Source organism: Ovis aries, chromosome 1 (assembly GCF_016772045.2).
Source record: "Ovis aries strain OAR_USU_Benz2616 breed Rambouillet chromosome 1, ARS-UI_Ramb_v3.0, whole genome shotgun sequence".
NCBI classification, from domain to species: domain Eukaryota; kingdom Metazoa; phylum Chordata; class Mammalia; order Artiodactyla; family Bovidae; genus Ovis; species Ovis aries.
The window spans coordinates 178334129-178352967 of record NC_056054.1 but is presented as its reverse complement, the minus strand read 5'-3'; the positions used below and the strand labels follow the sequence as shown (position 1 = coordinate 178352967).

The window sequence follows — 18839 nt, the reverse complement described above, 5'->3', positions numbered from 1 at the left end:
AGCCAAGTTGTTAAGACCCATAATTAATGAAATCAGTGCTCTTCAATTTCCAAATCATACAACTGAGCTGCTCTTTAGTTGGAAACAGAGGCTCTGGGCTCTGCTTTCCCTTCAAATATGGTGGTGTTCTTTTTTCAGTGTACCCGGTGAGATGTATCTCTACGGGGTTTGATAGTTCCAGTGAATTCTGTGCTGCTAATACTCAAACTATCAAGTAGTTTTTTCCCGAAGACCATGGCTTTGAGTCCACACATTTCTCTTGTTCCTCAAGGCATTTTCTACACCATATTCATCTGTTGATTAAAGCTCAAAATCTTCTTTGCAGGAGGCAAGCTCACGGTGCCAAGCCCCACATGGGTATAACATTGCAGGCATACTGTCTCATTCCTCCTTTCAACTTAATCCAACTTCACAGCATCATCAGGTTTCCATTGTTACTGCTAGCATCAATGTCAGCTTTCCCATCTCACTTCCAGGCCAGGGGAACCTTGAGCTGAAGTTCTCTGCTCACTATTAAGGAATCTGCAGCAGGAATGAAGCATCAATGTTTGAAGACAATGAGAGTGGCAATCATTTGGAGGATGGATTGGAAAGGATGAGTCTGGTGGCCAGAAAACCAATTGGAAGACTATTACAGCCTTAGAAATGAGGGCCAACAGAAGACACAAAATGTAAACACTGCTCTGGCTTCCGATTTCATGATAGATTGGCACAAAATATGGAATAAGTGAATCTCCATCCAATGCGTAATCATTCTTCTTTATGTTTGATGCTTAGCACCTCTGTCTGACCCTTTAGCTCCTTCCCATGTTGTTTCACTTGCCTTTTGCCTTAGGCTGGAAGTCTGAGTTTATGACTGCTCTGGTGTGAACACCATTTCTCCCACCATTGAGCTGGTATTAGCCATATTTCATACATTAAAAATAGCCATTCTCAATAGAGACAGGTTCATAGAGACAAAAAGTAGAATTGTGGTTACCTGGGACTGGGAAAAAGGAGGAACAAGCGGTTATTGTGTAATAAGTACAGAATTTCAATTTGGGAAGATGAAAAAGTTTAGCAGGTGGACAAAGTGATGGCTGCATAACAACATGAATGGAGTTAATGTTGTCAAACTCTACACTTAAAATCATTAAAATACAATTGGTAAAATATTGTGTATTTTACCACAATAAATAAAAAAGACTTGGAACTTTTGAAGCAAATCAACCAATAATCTTCCCATACTTCAGGATGTTTTATTGGTGTGAGCTGACAAAGTTCCTGTCATTTACAGCAGTTAGCAGTAAATTTGCTAGTATTTGAACCATGAAGCTCTCTAATAAAATAATCTTCAGAAAAAATTGAAGCCTATTACTTATATTAAAAAACACTATTCACATTTTTGTAGATGAAGAAACTACAAAATAGTTCAGAGAGGGCGACACCTTGCCCATGTCACTCAGCTGGTGAACAGTGAAATGAAGACTCCAGTCTCAGGTTTGTCTGGCTGCAAATTTTGTGCTCTTTTCTCAAAGGCAAAACGAATCTTATCCAATGAATGAGTGAAATCTCCAAACATGGAAACAGTTCTCTAATCAGGATTTTTTTTCAATCTAAGCTGCTCTTCTCATTTTGATGCAGTTACTCACTAACCTTTATTCGTGCTGACTGTATTTTCCCAATAGTTATTGCCAAGGCTTCTGCCAAAATCCACCATCACAAATTATTTGTAAAGGGGACCACATGTTTTTATTTCCCATACTTAACTTTTAAGTAAAAATATTATTTAAAACTTTGGAATGTTACCTGTTAACATATTCAGAAGGAATTCTACTTTGAGCTTTTTAACTTGCTTTGAAGACCACTTTATATTTGAACTTCATTCTGGAATTTTTGCAACAGATTTTGGTTAAAAGCATTTAAGTTATAATAATACCATTTTTAAACAAAGATTTTTGAAATGTGATTACAAATGAATGTGACTTTTAAAAAAAACTAGAGTTCAAATTAATATCGTTGACTTCAATGTAGTCATCTTGGGAGACTGTAGATAATGATGTACCAATTATTCATTCATTGAAACACATAGTAAGTCCTTATTCTATGCTAGACATTCAGGGCATTTTTTAAATTCCTTTTTCATATTTCCTCCAAAGCCAGTTAGTGAATTGTGCAGGAAACTTTTTACTTCATGGTCTTTTATTATTTTGACCCTAACCAGAATTATAAATTTGATCATCCACCTCATTCAACAGACTTAGCTCCTAGAGAATATGACTAAAACTCAACTCCAGCATCAAAGGTTGAAGAATTGATGATCAATGTTGAAGGCATGCCTGATTCTTTGACATACAGCATAAAACCACTTTGATGAAACTAGCCCCTGACCACATCTGATCACCCCATCTTAAATGGTATCTTTCTTCATTCACTATTGCTTTTCCCTTCATTGCTTTTCTTTAGAGTGCTTATCTCTCACTAACAGAATGTAAGTTCTATGAGAGGAGAGACTTCTCTCTCTGTTGCTGTATTCCCAACACTGAAATAAAGCCCAATACATAAAAGGTGCTCTATAAGTGGTTTTCAAATAAATGAATGAATAAAAGATTTATATTGTTACATAAAATGTTATGCCTCAATGTCACAATTTCATAACTCAATACAAGTATAAGGTTTAATTTTAATGGTTTATAGTGCTACATCTTTTGTTTCTAATATTATTATTTAATCAAGATAAAGAAATGCTCTGGTTCATTAACAGTGTGGGGTTTTTTTTCTTTTCTTTTCTTCTTTAAAGTGTTATGTTGTACTTGGGTTGTGTTCTGGTATCTTGTCATTGCTTCTTATACCTGCATTTGAATGGTATAGATTTATAATACTTTTCCCCTTAACTATATGCAGGGTATTAGGAATGATGCAAAATAAATGTAAAGCTATTCTATGTTCTCAGAAGTTTAAAGATCTGCTTGGAAGGACAAGAATCCATATTTTAAGTATGGAAACTTCAGGAGAGTGATGTGCTCTACTGAATATCTTCTTAGAGGAAGGAAAGAGATTCCTATTGGAGTTTCTGGGGAAACTCTGTGGAAGAGATAGTTACAGGGCCTGTTCGTTGCAGAATGAACTGAATACAACTTTCATTTTCGCCAAGAATTTTATTGGACAATGTATTCGTTAACCAAATGAACCTTTTGGCCAACCCAATAAAATGGCCTCCTTCTCTTCATCACCTTTCACTCCCTTTCCTCTTAAAATTCTCTTTCAAGCACATGTCTACGTCTGTATATTTATTCCTATATTCTTGTCTGATTCCTATTATTGGCACAGAAGCTCCACGAAATCAGGGAGTGTTTGTTGCTGTATCTCCAGTGACTAGAACAATGCCTGGCATTGAATAAATATTTGTTGAATGAATGACTTGCCATCCTCATGGTCAACCCCTTCTTGTGTGAGTACGGTGATGTTCTGAGTGATGAGACTGAAGCCTGAAGTGCCAGGTCAGTACGGAGAAATGAGTGAGAGACAGGGCAATCCTAGCAGGGCAGACGCCAGAGACGGAGCCAAGATGGGAACGGGGGCAATGAGAACCAAAGGCCTGTCAGGCAATCCAGCACATCCTTCCAGACAGAGTATCTTGGACTCTTGTAGGCTCTAGCGTACTTTAGAACTGATGGAATAAACCAAGCAAGTTTTCTGGGTGTCACATAGTGGCACGATAAAGCCTGCCCCGTGAATCAAAGAGGCAAAGTCTTCTAGGAATGGACCCATAGTCGTGCGCAGAATTTTTACATGAAGAGAAAGCTGGCAGTACTGCTGCAGACAGTATAATCGACTAATACTTGTTTATCTTCTCCAATGGGCCGTGGGCTCCTTAGGAGAAGAGACTGCCTGGTACTATCTCATTCCTGGTATGAAGCCTGAACTCTTGACAAACATTTGAGAGAAAGGTTGAAAAGAAGGGAGAAAGATATTGGATCACTGTTCTTCACCCGGCTATACCTAAAGGCATGGAGAGCAACATACTCAGAATTGTCCTCTTGAAACCTGATTGAAATAAATTTTTGTATGCATTTAATAGCCAATAGTTAACCTTGAACTCAGTATAGTTCACCCCCTCCCAATTCACAACTAAACCTTCAAGCATCAAGTTGAGTGGTTAAAGATTTAAAATTTAAGCATTAGAGATTTTAAAAGAGCCATTAAGTCATTCACAAAGTCCCTTAATCTCTACTGGGGACGGGGGGAGTGGGGAACCCTTCAAATTGCTCTAATTAAGACTTCAACATTTTCTTAATTAAACAACTTCCCATCTGGAAAATAAAAGTCTTCAAGGCCCCCTCCAAAAAAAATCTCTGAATGTAATCAAAACTAAGTGAATTTTTTAAAAAATTAAAACTATTCTTCCCAATAGTTTTGGCCACCATCAAATAACTTTTATTTTTTAAGGAAGTATATGTATACCTCAACTTCAGATTAAACCTGTGAGTTTGTTGACATTTCAGAGACGATTTCAGAGTGTTTCTTTGTGGGGATTACCCTTTCTCAGGATTTCTCTAGGCTGAGTTCATGGTCACTGTGGGCTTTCCCCTTGACTTTGCCATTTTTTTTTTTTTCTTTAGTTTGTCCTACACAAACTAAAGAATGCTACAATGAATGTGCTACAAATACTAAAAAATGTGAATCCTGAGAAGGAGAAGGGTTCATTTTCATTCATAATGACATAAGTGTGGCTGGAGACTGAACATTAGTTAGAGTTACAAATGGAAAGGAAAAGCACACAGCATTATTCTTAGTGTGAATATTGTTTTGTGTCTCTGTCACAAAAATGTGAAAAAATGGCTCTGTTATTCTTCCCGCTGAGGGTATAGGTTATCACAGAGTGGGAGAGGTGGTTTCCCTTCAAGACCACACTGAAGAGTTTACAAGTTTTTTTCTTCTTTACGTTTTTTCTTGTTTCCTCTTAAGCAAATGGTTTTTTCAGGCAATGGAATAATGCAATGAATCTAGTCAGTAAGGTCCATCAGGTGTTACTCTGTGTAGGGAACCAACTAGGCTAGAATTCAAAGTTTCTCTCCGGTGCCTGGGAAAGGATATCTTGCTAAATCTTGGTCTGAGGTCACTGGAGCCTTGGTTCCGATCAGTTAGTCCATCCTCTTCTGGAAGCGTCCTTCCACTTACTCGCATTTTCATCAAATAATCACCCCTATCCTAGAGTCTCTAAAGCAAATGTGTTTTGCTTATTCTTTCCTTCCCTGCTTCCAAATCACTGTGCTACCAGTGTCAGGCAGGGTCTTGTCAGTGAATTCCTAAATTAGCATTTCTAAAATCTAGTTTTGAATTTTGTTCTTCTTACCTTTCTCTGACTCAACATCAATCCCCCCACCTCTCTCCTTTCTTTCCCTTTTTTATCTGCCATTAGTGTTTCTTTCTTAGGTTACAGAAAAAAGTGGACAGATCTAGGTAGGAGACTCTCTTAAATCATGGACTAGAAATTGATTTATTACAAATCCTGTATCATTAAGGGCTTTTCCAGAAGGGGTACAAACTAACTTGCTTCCTAACAGCTCTTATCAGACATGTGCTCCCAGAACTTGCCTGGCAGGCTTTTCTGAGGTCCTAGAAAAGGCCTTAGGTTTTGAGGCTGAAAAATCCTGAACAGGCAGGAGAAGCTGCATATTGCCTGTGTGTCTGTGGGGTGGCTGTGGGATGGCTGTGGGATATGGGGCATTGGGGAGTCCCTGGAGCGTCCCTCTCCCGCATATGTGTTTAGCGCGCCATCTAGTGGCAGAAGCTCATAGAAGGGAAGGGAAGAGAAGAAAAAGAAGAAAGCCTCAGTCCGGAAGACACAGCTCAGGATTGGGCTGGCTTCCCCTTAAGGTTAAGTACAGGTCAAATAAACCTAAGTGGTTTTATTTCAACTCTACACGTGGCAAAGGTGACGAATGTTGTGCACACCGTTGGGAGGCTTCTAGAAGCCATGAGATATTAAAGAAAAAGGATAAAATATGTTAAGGACCTGAATTCTGAAAGATATAGGAATACAAGACCACCTGAACTGCCTCTTGAGAAACCTGTATGCAAGTCAGGAAGCAACAGTTAGAACTGGACATGGAACAACAGACTGGTTCCAAATAGGAAAAGGAGTACGTCAAGGCTGTATATTGTCACCCTGATTATTTAACTTATATGCAGAATACATCATGAGAAACGCTGGACTGGAGGATGTTAGGTAAAAGACCAGGACACCAAAAAATGTCTAACAGGCTTTTTAATGGCGAAGGGCTCCCAGGCAGGGTTCCTGGACCCGGGCGAGGCAGGTCGAGGAAGTCCACGCTCAGACCGTGTTGGGGGTGGCGTTTATACGTTCGTTGCGAGGGATGGTCAGGCTAGATGGACGGGGGTTCGGATAGGTCGCCAGGTCACAGCGTCTCGGGCTGACAGGTTCTTCTACCTGGCTGGGATGGGGCGGGTTTAGCTGGTGAAGTGTGCTGTCATTGGTCCCTGGGATCTGGGAGGCTCCTTCCGTTAGGGACTTCCCCTGCTGGCGGGAGGGAGAGGAGGGGCAGCCCATCATGGCCCTGGGGTCTGGCCTTACAGAGGAAGCCACGCTGGAATCAAGACTGCAGGAAGAAATATCAATAACCTCAGATATGCAGATGACACCACCCTTATGGCAGAAAGTGAAGAGGAGCTAAAAAGCCTCTTGATGAAAGTGAAAGAGGAGAGTGAAAAAGTTGGCTTAAAACTCAACATTCAGAAAACTAAGATCATGGCATCTGGTACCATCACTTCATGGGAAATAGATGGGGAAACAGTGGAAACAGTGTCAGACTTTATTTTTCTGGGCTCCAAAATCACTGCAGATGGTGATTGCAACCATGAAATTAAAAGATGCTTACTCCTTGGAAGGAAAGTTATGGCCAACCTAGACAGCATATTAAAAAGCAGAGACATTACTTTGCCAACAAAGGTCTGTCTAGTCAAGGCTATAGTTTTTCCAGTGGTCATGTATGGATCTGAGAGTTGGTCTGTGAAGAAAGCTGAGCACCGAAGAACTGATGCCTTTGAACTGTGGTGTTGGAGAAGACTCTTGAGAGTCCCTTGGACTGCAAGGAGATCCAACCAGTCCTTCCTAAAGGAGATCAGTCCTGGGTGTTCTTTGGAAGGACTGATGTTGAAGCTGAAACTCCAATACTTTGGCCACCTGATGTGAACAGCTGACTCATTTAAAAAGACCCTGATGCTGGGAGGGATTGAGGGCAGGAGGAGAAAGGGACAATAGAGGATGAGATGGTTGGATGGCATCACTGACTCGATGGACATGGGTTTGGGTAGACTCCGGGAGTTGGTGATGGACAGGGAGGCCTGGCGTGCTGCGGTTCATGGGGTCACAAAGAGTCGGACACGACTGAGCGACTGAATTGAACTGAACTGAATGTTAAGGACCTATTAAGAAAGGCAAAAAGTACTGCTACACAATTATTTTAGAAAGTAGACTCTAAAACTATAAGCGGTCTAGTTGAACAAATTAATGAGACTTTTCTGTGAATATAGGACACAAAAACCAATTGAAGGAAAAGAAGAAAGAGAAGGTGTGGGAAGAAAATGAAAGGAGGAAGAAGCAGGATAACCCAGTGCTTTGTAGATAGTTCTACATCTGGGTTCAAATTTCAGGCCCACTTCTTAGCATTTGTGTGACAGTGAGCAATTACTTAAATTCATTCAGTCTCAGGTTGCCCATCTGCAAATAGGGGATGATCCCAGCTGTCTCTTGGGGATGCTGTGAGGGTTAAATAAAAGCATATATGAAAGTGCCAAGCCCAGAGCCTCATGTGAACATGCTCAATAAATGGTAGTTATTATTAGCAGGGAGAAGACAAAAGGAAGAGAAAGGAAGGAAGGAAGGTGGCTCAGCAAGGGATTGTGTAGAACACATTATGATGTGCGAAAGGAAGTCACATCCAGGACTGTCAGTTCACCACTAGGCGTTTGATCAACTTAACAGGTGAATCCCATGAAAGGGGAAATCTCTGTCTTCAGGGAACAGAAAGTCTCTGCCTGAAGCCCATGTTTGTTCCGGACTTACAGAAGGCCAGAACAGAAAGGCTCTGCAAAGGCTCTTCCTCCTTGGCACCCCCAGGTCTTCATGCTGTGGACTGACAACCTGATACTCAACCCTCCACAGATCTTCAATTCAGTGCCGGGAGCTCATGTGAAGGAAAGGTAAATGACCAGTCGGAGATGGTGCTGATGAAAAGGAACACCCAGGGACCAGGTTTATTCCAGAGAGTGTAGACATTAACATGATCTAGCTTACAAGGGGCCTCCTGAAAACACTGACTTGCCACTGCCTGGGGCAGTTAATACTGACTGAATGCACTTGGAGAGGCTGGAAGAAATATCTGTGTAACCCAAGGCACCCTCCCTCCCTGCTAAAAGCTGATTCCTCATGGCAAATCTGTGAGGTGGATCCACAGAGCTGCTTCAGTATCTCCAATATAGCTATTTCTAAGGACTGTTTAAAGCCTTCTGGATACTGGAAGCCTCTGGAGTGCAAGATATTGCAACACACAGACACACACACACACGTACGTACACTTGTGCCCTCTGAGGAAGCTCTTAGCCTACCACAGCCAGATCTCAGAATTGGAGGTCGTAGTGGCCTTTCCCTGTGTAATGGCTGACCACAATCTCAGGGGAACAGCAGCCATTGCTTGCATTTCTAACCTTTTACCAGCTTCCTTTCATGCCAAGGAGAAACTAGGAATAAGAATACAGTAATATGATCCCCAATTAGCATAAAATAAAAACAACCCAGCCATGTTTTCCATCGGCATTTCCAACCTCAAATGAAACACACGAAGCAGGGAGAAAGAGATAAAAATACATTCATAGAACTATAAATATATATATATACTGTCTGTGTATGTACAGCCAAGCACCCTGACCCAAATGACTATCTGTCTCTAGGAAAATCAAGCAGTCAGATGTAGAAATCTGAGAATTTTCCCTTTCCCAAGCCCAGTGTGTACAGACAGGAAGGGACAGTGTCCTGATGACTCAGTAGGGAAGGGGTTAAGTCCTCAGCCATCCTGTTCCAAAGTGATTTATGATGATGTGCAGTGTTTCAACACCCCCACCCAAAGAACAGCCCCTTCTCTCCCTCCCAGTCCAGGCTCACCGCTCACCATGCTGAAATGGGAAGGAGGCGGTGTTTTGCTGATCTGTTAAATTCTTAGTGAAGTTTCCTTGATTTCCAGTGGCTGCTGTTGTTTGAGTTTGGTTTGGATCAAAACTGAGGTTGTCCTGGCATTTCTGGGACTGAATCCAGGCAAGAGGAAGAAGAAAAAGGAGAAGGAAGAGAGGAGGGAAAAGGTGGGAAGAAATAAAGGGAGGAGAGAAGCATAAGGAAAAGAAAAAAGTCCTTTTCAACATCACATTCCTGTGTTTTCCCTCGGCCTGGAAAACATATTAATCCCAGTGCTTTTACGCTCGGAAACAAAGAGACTAAGCCAGACTGTGGGGGAAAGGGTGATAAGAAGGATCCTGGAACTCGAAAAAGAGAAAGAGCGAGATTTAGAAATAGCTGAGACTCCACTTTAAGGGGTGTCCAGTGCTGTCGGCCGGCCGGGGGGGATTGGCATTCGCAGACACACCGCCGGAGCAGAAGCTGCAGACAAATGGAGATGCAAAGACTTAAAAGGACAGCTCCTTTCACCTCATTCTACTTGTCAAGAAGGTAAAAAAGCACAGCCAGCAAGAAAAAGAAGAAAGTTCAGCCCTCAGGACCGGACAGGCGGTGGTCTGTGTGCGGCTCTGGGACCTGGGGCTGCAGCAAACCCCTTTGTATCAGCCAGCCTTGCAAAGGAGAAGGAGAATTGGGAGGAAAAGTATTTCGTCTAGGAACTGTCCTGGGAGCACACTTCAGATTGCTTTTTAAAACCTCTGCATTCCATCTCCATGAGCCACTATGTAAGTGTGTAATCCTGCCTGTCTTTACTGTGTTTGTTTGTTTCTTTGTCATTTATTTGAAGAAATGAAATAGGAATGTTGTCATAATTAATATGCTCAGTGTGCATTTTCTCTGGAGCATCAGACAGTTGAAACAGTGCAAGCATGCTGAATGGGGAACTGAGTTGAGTTTCCTGCTTAATGTAACTGTCTCTGCTAAGCAGTGACAAATTACAGGGACTTAAAAGCAACAGGATCTCATCCGATTTTCCATTCTCTGACCTCCCTCCTTCTTCTCCAACCACCCCTTCCCCCTCTCCTTGGCCAAGACAGATAAAGATAATGCCCAGCTCTGTTTGCAATTAAATGATTTTCTTTCTTTTTTTTTCTCTGCCCTCCCCTTTCTGTTTTGACCCTGCTGTCTCCCCAAAGAGGACTGCACAATGACATGGAGAATGGGACCCAGTTTTACTATGCTGCTGGCACTGTGGCTGGTGTGTGGATCAGAACCCCACGGGCAGACCATGAATAGAGGGAGCCGCGGAGGGCAGAAAGTGCCTCTGGTTTCCGCCGTCAACAGAAGGCCAGCTCGGTTACTGAGGCACACAGGGAGGTCTCAGGGAATTGAGAGAACCACTCTGGAAGAACCAAACCTTCAGCCTCTCCAAAGAAGGAGGAGCATACCGGTATTGAGAGTAGCTCATGCCACCGCGCCGCCAGCCTCGCTGGGCATCCGTGGGGCCCCAGTGAGAACTCAGCAGAGCCCAGCAGCTCGGAGCTCTCCCCGTGAGATGGTCCGAGATGAGGGGTCCTTAGCTCGGTCAAGAATGTTGCGCTTCCCCTCTGGGTCCAGCTCTCCCAACATCCTTGCCAGCTTTGCAGGGAAAAACAGGGTATGGGTCATCTCGGCCCCACATGCCTCGGACGGCTACTACCGGCTCATGATGAGCCTGCTGAAGGACGACGTGTATTGTGAGCTGGCTGAGAGGCACATCCAGCAGATCGTGCTGTTCCACCAGGCAGGCGAGGAAGGAGGCAAGGTGCGAAGGATCACCAGTGAGGGCCGCGTCCTGGAGCAGCCCTTGGACCCCAGCCTCATCCCAAAGCTGATGAGCTTCTTGAAGCTGGAGAAGGGCAAATTCGGCATGGTGCTGTTGAAGAAGACACTGCAGGTGGAGGAACGCTACCCTTACCCGGTCAGGTTGGAGGCCATGTATGAAATCATCGACCAGGGACCCATCCGCAGGATAGAGAAGATCAGGCAGAAGGGTTTTGTGCAAAAATGTAAGGCCTCTGGAGTTGAGGGCCAAGTGGTGGAGGAGGGGAATAATGGTGGAGAGGCAGGGAGGCCAGGCCCGAGCAGTGAGAAGAGGAAAGAGGAGCAGAGGAGAGCGCAAGTGCCACCCACCAGAGAGAGTCGGGTGAAGGTGGTGAGAAAACCGGCCACCACTGCTCCTCCCCCCGCTCCTCCAACCCCACGGGCCACCACACTGCCTCCAGCTCCGGTCACAACAGTGACGCGGGCCACCTCTCGGGTGGTGACGGTAGCTGCAAGACCCACAACCACCACGGCCTTTCCGACCACCCAGAGGCCCTGGACCCCCCGAGTGCACCTTTCCTCGGCCCCCCACAGGCCCCCGGCAACAGCCGAGGTGACCACTGCCAAGGGGCCGGTGGCCTCCAAGAATCTCTACCCTCCGCCCAGGAAGGAGCAGCCCAGGGAGAGGCCGCCGACCACTAGGAGGCCCAGCAAGGCCACCAGCTTCGAGGTCTTCACAGCTGCCCCTTCCATCGCCATCTCCGAGCCCAGCACCAGGGCCGGCGCGGGCCGTTTCCGGGACAACCGCACAGACAGGCGGGAGCATGGCCCCCGGGACCCCAATGTGGTGCCAGGTCCTCACAAGCCAGCAAAGGGGAAACCTCCCAAAAAGAAAGCCCAGGACAAAATTCTTAGCAATGAGTATGACCTCAGCCGGCCGACCACCTCTCAGCTGGAGGAGGAGTTGCAGGGGGGAAATATACCCCCCAAAAAGGCGAAGGAGTCTAAAAAGCACGAAAAGCTTGAGAAACCCGAGAAAGAGAAGAAAAAAAAGGTGAAGAGTGAGAAAGCAGACAAGTTACTCAAGAGTGAAAAGCAAGTGAAGAAGGACAAGGCTGAGAAAAAGAGCAGGCAGGAGAAAGAGAAGAACAAGAAGAAAAAGGTGGGGAGGACAGAGCAGGATGCCCACCTGAAACCCGCAAAACCCTTCACTCAGAATCCCAGGAAGTCGGTGACCGACCTACTGGGGCCCTTTGAAGGCAAACGAAGGCTGCTTGTAAGTAATCTTCTCCTTGGTATTGTTCTGTAGGCTGTGGCAGTGTTAGGACTTGGAGTGTTATTTTTCTAAAATCACATTATTGGATAGCAGGCTATGGCTAAACAGGTAATCTGTCAGGAAGATCAGGAGGTTTGTCAAAGAAGGACAGCCAGGCCAGTAGCTCCTTTTGACTTAGATATTCTATGAACCTCTATCCACACAGACCCATGGCCCTAAGCAGTGAGTGACTGGGGGATCTTAGCCACGAGCCCAAGGAAGCACTCAGCTTCTTCTGTGCTCAACTTCTTCCAAACCCACCAGACCCATCCCCCTCTTATGGCTCTCTTCCACAAGAAGGTTCTAAATACAACTCCCTTCTGCCAAGTTCAAAGAAGAATAAAAGAATTAATAAAATGGAATGCATTGATGGCAGTCAAAATTTAGGAAAAAGATTTCTTTCTGCATGAGCTTAAAAACTAGAAGCATGTGTATGGGAAAATAGCAGGTCTATATCAACAGTTAGGTCTATACCAACAACTGGGAGACTTAAAGGGGGAAAGTGTGGCAGCCTGGTTGGGGAGTGGGTCCTTGTTTGTCTGGCCCCACAAATATATTTTTTAAACCAGCTAGCTAAAATTTTCTCTCCTAAAGCCTGCCTCCCCCACAACTGCCCAACTACTAGTAAGAAGCAAAATGAACAAAGTGTGGAAGCTGGGTTAATTGCTCCATTTTCTGATCCCTTAGAGGCATATCTGAATTTGGAGTCAAGATGTCATGTCAGTTTCTCCTGGGCCTCTAGAACGTGTGTGTGTGTGTGTGTGTGTGTGAAGAAGGAGACATGCAGTCCTATTTCTACACTGCCTGTGGTTCTGAGTGCCCTGGGTACTGAGCAAGTCCCAGGTCCATCTCAGTAACTCTTTTGGCCGTTCCTTGCCACCATCCAAAGAATGACACCAGAGTCTAGTCAGACCCAAGAGGGCTTTGGGCAAGAATAAGCATCATCTTAAAGGTATGGGAAATTTTCATCATTGATGGGAATGATTCATCTTTTCTCAGTGTCTCCTTGCCCTTATTTTAGTGCCCTTCCAAGATTTTGCCCCTAGCTTCTTAATGCTGCATTTTAATCCAGGATGACTAGGAGAAAAAGGGCATGATGTGGTTAATTCAGAGAAATAGATCTGTAAGTTAATGCTGGGTAACCTGAGTCAGGAATAATTCAGCTAGCTGCCTGAGAGGGAGCTGTCTCATGTGAGGACAGCATCTGTCCTGCTGCAGACACAAGGTGACTCCATGCCCTGCATTCCCACAGCCAAAAGAGATAGATGCTCATTTCTCAAGGCATCTCTTAGAGAGTCTTTTCATTTTTCTAACTAAATTTGGATTAATGATCTGAGCGAAGTGACTCTGGTGCCCATTTATCTTTTAGGGGTTTCAAAAAGTTCAATGTGCTCACTTTGAAATGTTATTCAGAGCAGAATCCATTGTGAGAGTTATCATGGATGGGGCATGTCCCCAAATTCTCTTAGCTGTTCCATCTAGTATATCTTTGTAATAGAACAAAACTTAAATTTTGATTGATTCTACAGATTCATGTGTGTGTGTTTGTCTTGTTATATATATTTTGTATGTTGGTACTCGTTTCTAACCAGAGCCTTAAAGTAACTCTGTAAACTTAGGTTAACAGAAGATAGGCTATTAGAGTAGTTTAACAACTATTTGGTTATTGCCGGAGTACGCAGGTTTAAGTGGGAATGTTCCAGCCCAAACCAGAAGAATCACTGATTTTAGAGTAGAATTCTACCTAGTACAGAACTTTTGGAGGCAAACTGCTCTCTTTGGGGTATGGGAAATCGTCAGTAGCATTTTCTGTTGCTCTCTTTCTGAGTACCTGGAACTTTGTCTGGCATGGTCAGGTTTTAACCAGGGGGGGAATAATCATGGGTAAAATGTCAGGATTGTAATTGTGCACCCATCTGGCAAATACTTCCACTGCCTGTAGCTCATGAGTCAGAAGAAAGGGGTTTTCATACTATATCCCTGATATTAGTCATGCCTTTCATTTCTTTCCACTCCCTTAGTCAGGGATTTGAAAGCCCGGCTGGGTCTTTTCTGCTTTTAACAGTATCCCTGATCATAAATTTCTAGCGAATGAAAATTCAGACAACAGCTTCTGCTGATGTCATGTGAGGCAAAACAGAAACCAGCTGGGCTTGCTCATGGCAGCGTTGCTCTTTGGGGTTGGACCAAGATCTAGGATTGTTATTAGAAAGAAAATACCAACAGGAGGCATTTTAGCCTTGCATTTCAGTCCCATGTGTGCCTGGCTGATGGTCATATCAGAACTGTGTTCTCTGAAGAGCTAATAATGTCAAAAAATAAAAATGGATTAGAAAAGACATTATAAAATAAATGCAATGGAAAGTTGAAAGATGGAGAGAAGTCTTTAACCAGACAGAGAGGAGACCAGTGTCTGGCAGAAATATTTTGCTGGTACCGCTTATCTCTTTTCCATTCATTTTTCCTGTCAAACATGGCTGATATTATTCAGGAAGTTTCAGTGATTTAATTAATATTCATTAAGGCACAGCAGCTTCCAAGCTATTAAAGTACAGATGACAACATAGCCCTCCCAACTGGCCTCAACCTAACCCAGTTTACTCAAACTGAAGTGAGATTTGCATCCAAGAAATTATGCAAGCCTTTTAGATTCTCTTTCCAGATTTTCAGTAACCTGGTGCTCAGTGACAATAACCTAGTCCTTTGCGTTTATTTATATCCTTCTTTCATACTTAACTACTTAGAGAAACACTGGCAGTGATGGTACAGCTTATAGTTGGATGAATAGCATCCTAGTGGTCTTCAGAGGAGCTACAGGTAGAGTTAGGTCAGAGGTCACACCTCCTAATCTTCTGTCTCTCAGTCTGTCAATCAAAAGGGGCACATCCTGCAAAGTGCTTTGCTGAGACTGTGGATTAATTTTCACAACAATCCCATGAGGACGGACTAATTAACTCCATTTACAGAAGTTTAGACAGATTGAGAAGGTTCCCAAGGTGTATAGCCAATCAATACAAGACAAAGCCAGAATTAAAACTGAGATATGTTTGAGTTTAAACTCAGGGTCAATCACTTCCCTGTTCTGCCTTCCCAGGGATGTGAGCTTACTGTGGGCTTGTGCCATAAAAGGAACCAGAAACTGAGAAATGAACCTGTTAGTAATACAAGTGTTTTAAAATTCCTTTTCAATCTTGAATTACTCAGAAAAACAGTAAGATATACCAATTGTCAACATTTTGTGCTGAGCACCAATGTAGAATTTCTGCCTTTAATACTCAGCTAGTTCTTTGTACCTCAACTCACTGGCTTTCCACCTAGTCAAGTGGAGAACAATAGATTGAATCCCAGTTAATCTAATCCCTCAGACTGATTGATGCTGGTCTGGGGATGACAAAATTGAGAATATGGATGAGTCTTTTATCATGGAAACATTGGAATACGTAAGGTATAGCTGAAAAGTCATCATGCTGTTCTCTGTGCCCATGGACCTGTTTGTCAATGAACAAGAAGACTCATCACACTGAAATACATAGATTCAAGTTCAAGGTTAAGTATTCTTTGGAGATTGGATCTCCCGTAATTCAAGTATGTTAGTACTTTTAACCTTACTACAGAAATTTGGATATTGGGACAATAATCTACTTACTTGATTTAATTTTAGAAAAGAATATAAACCTCCTATTTTCTGAGGCAGACTACCAGCTGGAATGCCTTTTCTCAGAATCCTGTAAGAGTCTAATGTTTTGAGCTTAACACAGTACTTGGAGTAAACTGACTTAAAATATCCACCCCCCAGCGTCTTCCCATTTCCATTTGCACCCTTTACTTATGCAAACTAGCTTCCTTATAGCCTGAGGCTCCTTGTGCCAACATGCCAGTTGGAAAGTTGGAACAGAAACATAAGAAAGAACAACACAATTCTAGCTTCACGATACATGCCCTGATTTATCACCACCAGACTAGAAAGAGGCCAAGTGCCAGACAATAATGTTTACTGGGAAGTTCTGTGCTAAGTCTCTTCAGTCTTCTAAAATGCTCTTTTTAAAAAGAGGAGACTGGAAATGGTTACCATTTTAAACTCTGTTTGAAGTACTGCCACGCTAGAAAATGAATGGGACATAGATGTCAGTACACAGGGAAAGAGTCACTGAAATATGTTCAGATGATCAGCTGCCTTCATTTTGCAGCACTTTCTGTGCTGCAAACTCAAAAAGCAGATTTAATGTAAAGGAGAGTGTCTTTACCAATGGTCTGTGGGCTGCATCTAGCAGGGAACCACACCTCCAGCAGGAGAGATTGATGTAACCTGAGGAGCCTTGTGCTCCTACTACCTACCAGGCAGTAGTGGGGCTGGGGCTTCAGTGCCTTGATGAATTGACACTCTAGTTACAGAGATGTGACATAAACATAAAACAAAACGGTAAATCAAGGAAATACATAAATTCCAGGTGAGCCATGCACATAATAAGAACAGTAATTAAAAGGAGAAAGTGATTGTTGTGGAATAGATGAGACTTTAAGGAGGATGCTGCATTTGAAGAATGACTCAGATTCTGATAAGGTGGAAGGGAGGGGAGGAGATTCTGGGTGAGAAGGGTGACATGGGTGAAGGTAAGGGAAGGAATGTGAGTGAATTCTTCAAAGGCAGCATACATCTATGATGCTTTGGTGTACATAGCCTGTATATATTTATGTAATATATATACTAATACGTATGCTTGATTCTCACTATTTTATGAGTTCGTAGGGAAGTTGTTCCAAAGATGAGAAAACCAAGGTTTAGAAGGTTAAAAGGCTTTGTTGAGGCTACAGAGTAGCCAGGGGTTGAACTAGGACAAAAATGCAGATCTTCGGATTTTGACGACCGTCACCCTTTCTCTGTGCCACTCAGATTCCTCTCATTTCCTAATTTAGGCCACAGTCCAGCTACAGGGTGAAGAGGTCACTTAAGGGAGGAATAGGAGGAAAGTTTAGCAAGAGAGAGCCTGAGGCCAGGTTGTGGAGGGCTAGAATCTAGGAAGTGAGTCACGCGAAATGAATGTCACCTCCCAGGTGGGTTAAGGCTTCCCTGGGCAAAGGGCCTGAGGTGAAAGTAAACATCAGAGCCCTCTGCTTATTTAAGTGCAGTTCCCACTGGGTATCCACAGTCTACGGCTACTGTGTTCAGAGACACATGGGAGAAGCTGCCTGGCAGCTTGGTATGGTATGGTATGGTATGATTGTATATTCTCTGAAATTCTCAGTTATGCACAAGGGGAAGAAAGAGAGCAGAAGGGGCTTTGAGAACTCTTAAAATCCTGTCATAGCATGATCTGTCCATGGACTGCAAGGGTCCATGAATGGAATGGAGTCTATGCATGGATCTGAAGTTTCAGAGCCAGGGAGTTATCAGTCATCTAGCATATATTCTAAATATGCGCTATCCTTCCTTTGGAGCTTCCCTGGTGGCTCAGACAGTGAAGAATCTGCCTGCAGTGCAGGAGACTGGGTTCAACCCCTGGGTTGGTAAGATCCCCTGGAGAAGAGCATGGCCGCCCACTCCAGTATTCTTGCCTGCAGAACTCCATGAAAAGAGGAGCCTGGTGGACTACAGCCATGGGGTCTCAAAGAGTCTGGCAGAACTGAGCGACTAACACTTTTACTTTCTTTCAGCCTTCCTTTAGGTCAGGGAGTCCAAAATCATTACCAGGACATGTTACTTTCTTTTCTTTTTTTTTTTTTACTATTTTGTGTTTTCACTTAAACAGTCATTTTATGTATTTCAAAATAGTGTATCTGTGAGCAAAGAAAAGCCAAAAAGAAAAGACTAAAATATACCAACTGAAAACAAAACACCTGGATGTGGACTACCATCAAAACATAAAGAAATATTTTCAAATGCCATGTAGCTAATTAAAAAACTAACAAAGCAAAAATACCATCACTGTATCTTTCTACAGCCTCCTTAAATCTTTTTTAAGGCTAAGTGTGAATCAATGAATAAATTAAGGGAAATTTTATTATTTTTCCTCTTGGGGAATTATATTTCTAAACCAAGCATTTCCTACCCACCCTGTCCATCTGAAGAGGTTCATAAACACAAATTCAAAAATAGATGAAATCATGTCTTGTTAAAATAAATAACAATCTGAGAAAACATAAACAAAAGCTTCATCATGGAAAAATTTTTGTTAATGTTCTACTCAAAAGCTATTGAACTCATTTTGATTTCCATGAAGGATAGTATTTTTGTCAAGCACAGATAATTCTTCGAAGGGAACGCCTGCAGGCCACAATAAATACATTTCAGACAGAGCAAAATAAACAGCAAAACGAGCTGGGACTAGATTTATTACTATCTTGATGAAGTATTTGATAAAGAGTTTAACAACATGGTGAGTTCCCTTCTGCAAAATGCCAAGCTAATAGCCACAAACGTCAGGAATATTTTGTAAGGTTAGATGGGACTAACTTTTTTTAAGTAGAAAAGTGCTTGATAAATTGGTCAAATGAAAGGAAGTGTATAGATGGGGGAACTCTCTGGTGGTCCAGTTCAGTCCCTGGTCTAGAGGC

At 43.0% G+C, this 18839-nt stretch overlaps 1 protein-coding gene across 1 annotated transcript in view; it reads left to right on the top strand.

Annotated features, from left to right (window-relative positions):
* Window positions 1-9164: 9164 nt before the first annotated feature.
* Window positions 9165-18839, top strand: part of CCDC80 (coiled-coil domain containing 80) — a 34880-nt gene continuing 25205 nt past the window's right edge. Inside the window, exons 1-2 of the mRNA XM_004002921.6 lie at window positions 9165-9954; window positions 10366-12248. Of these exons, the coding sequence (XP_004002970.3) occupies window positions 10377-12248 (1872 nt within the window). The 5' untranslated portion in view covers window positions 9165-9954; window positions 10366-10376. The remainder of the gene's footprint in view (window positions 9955-10365; window positions 12249-18839) is intronic.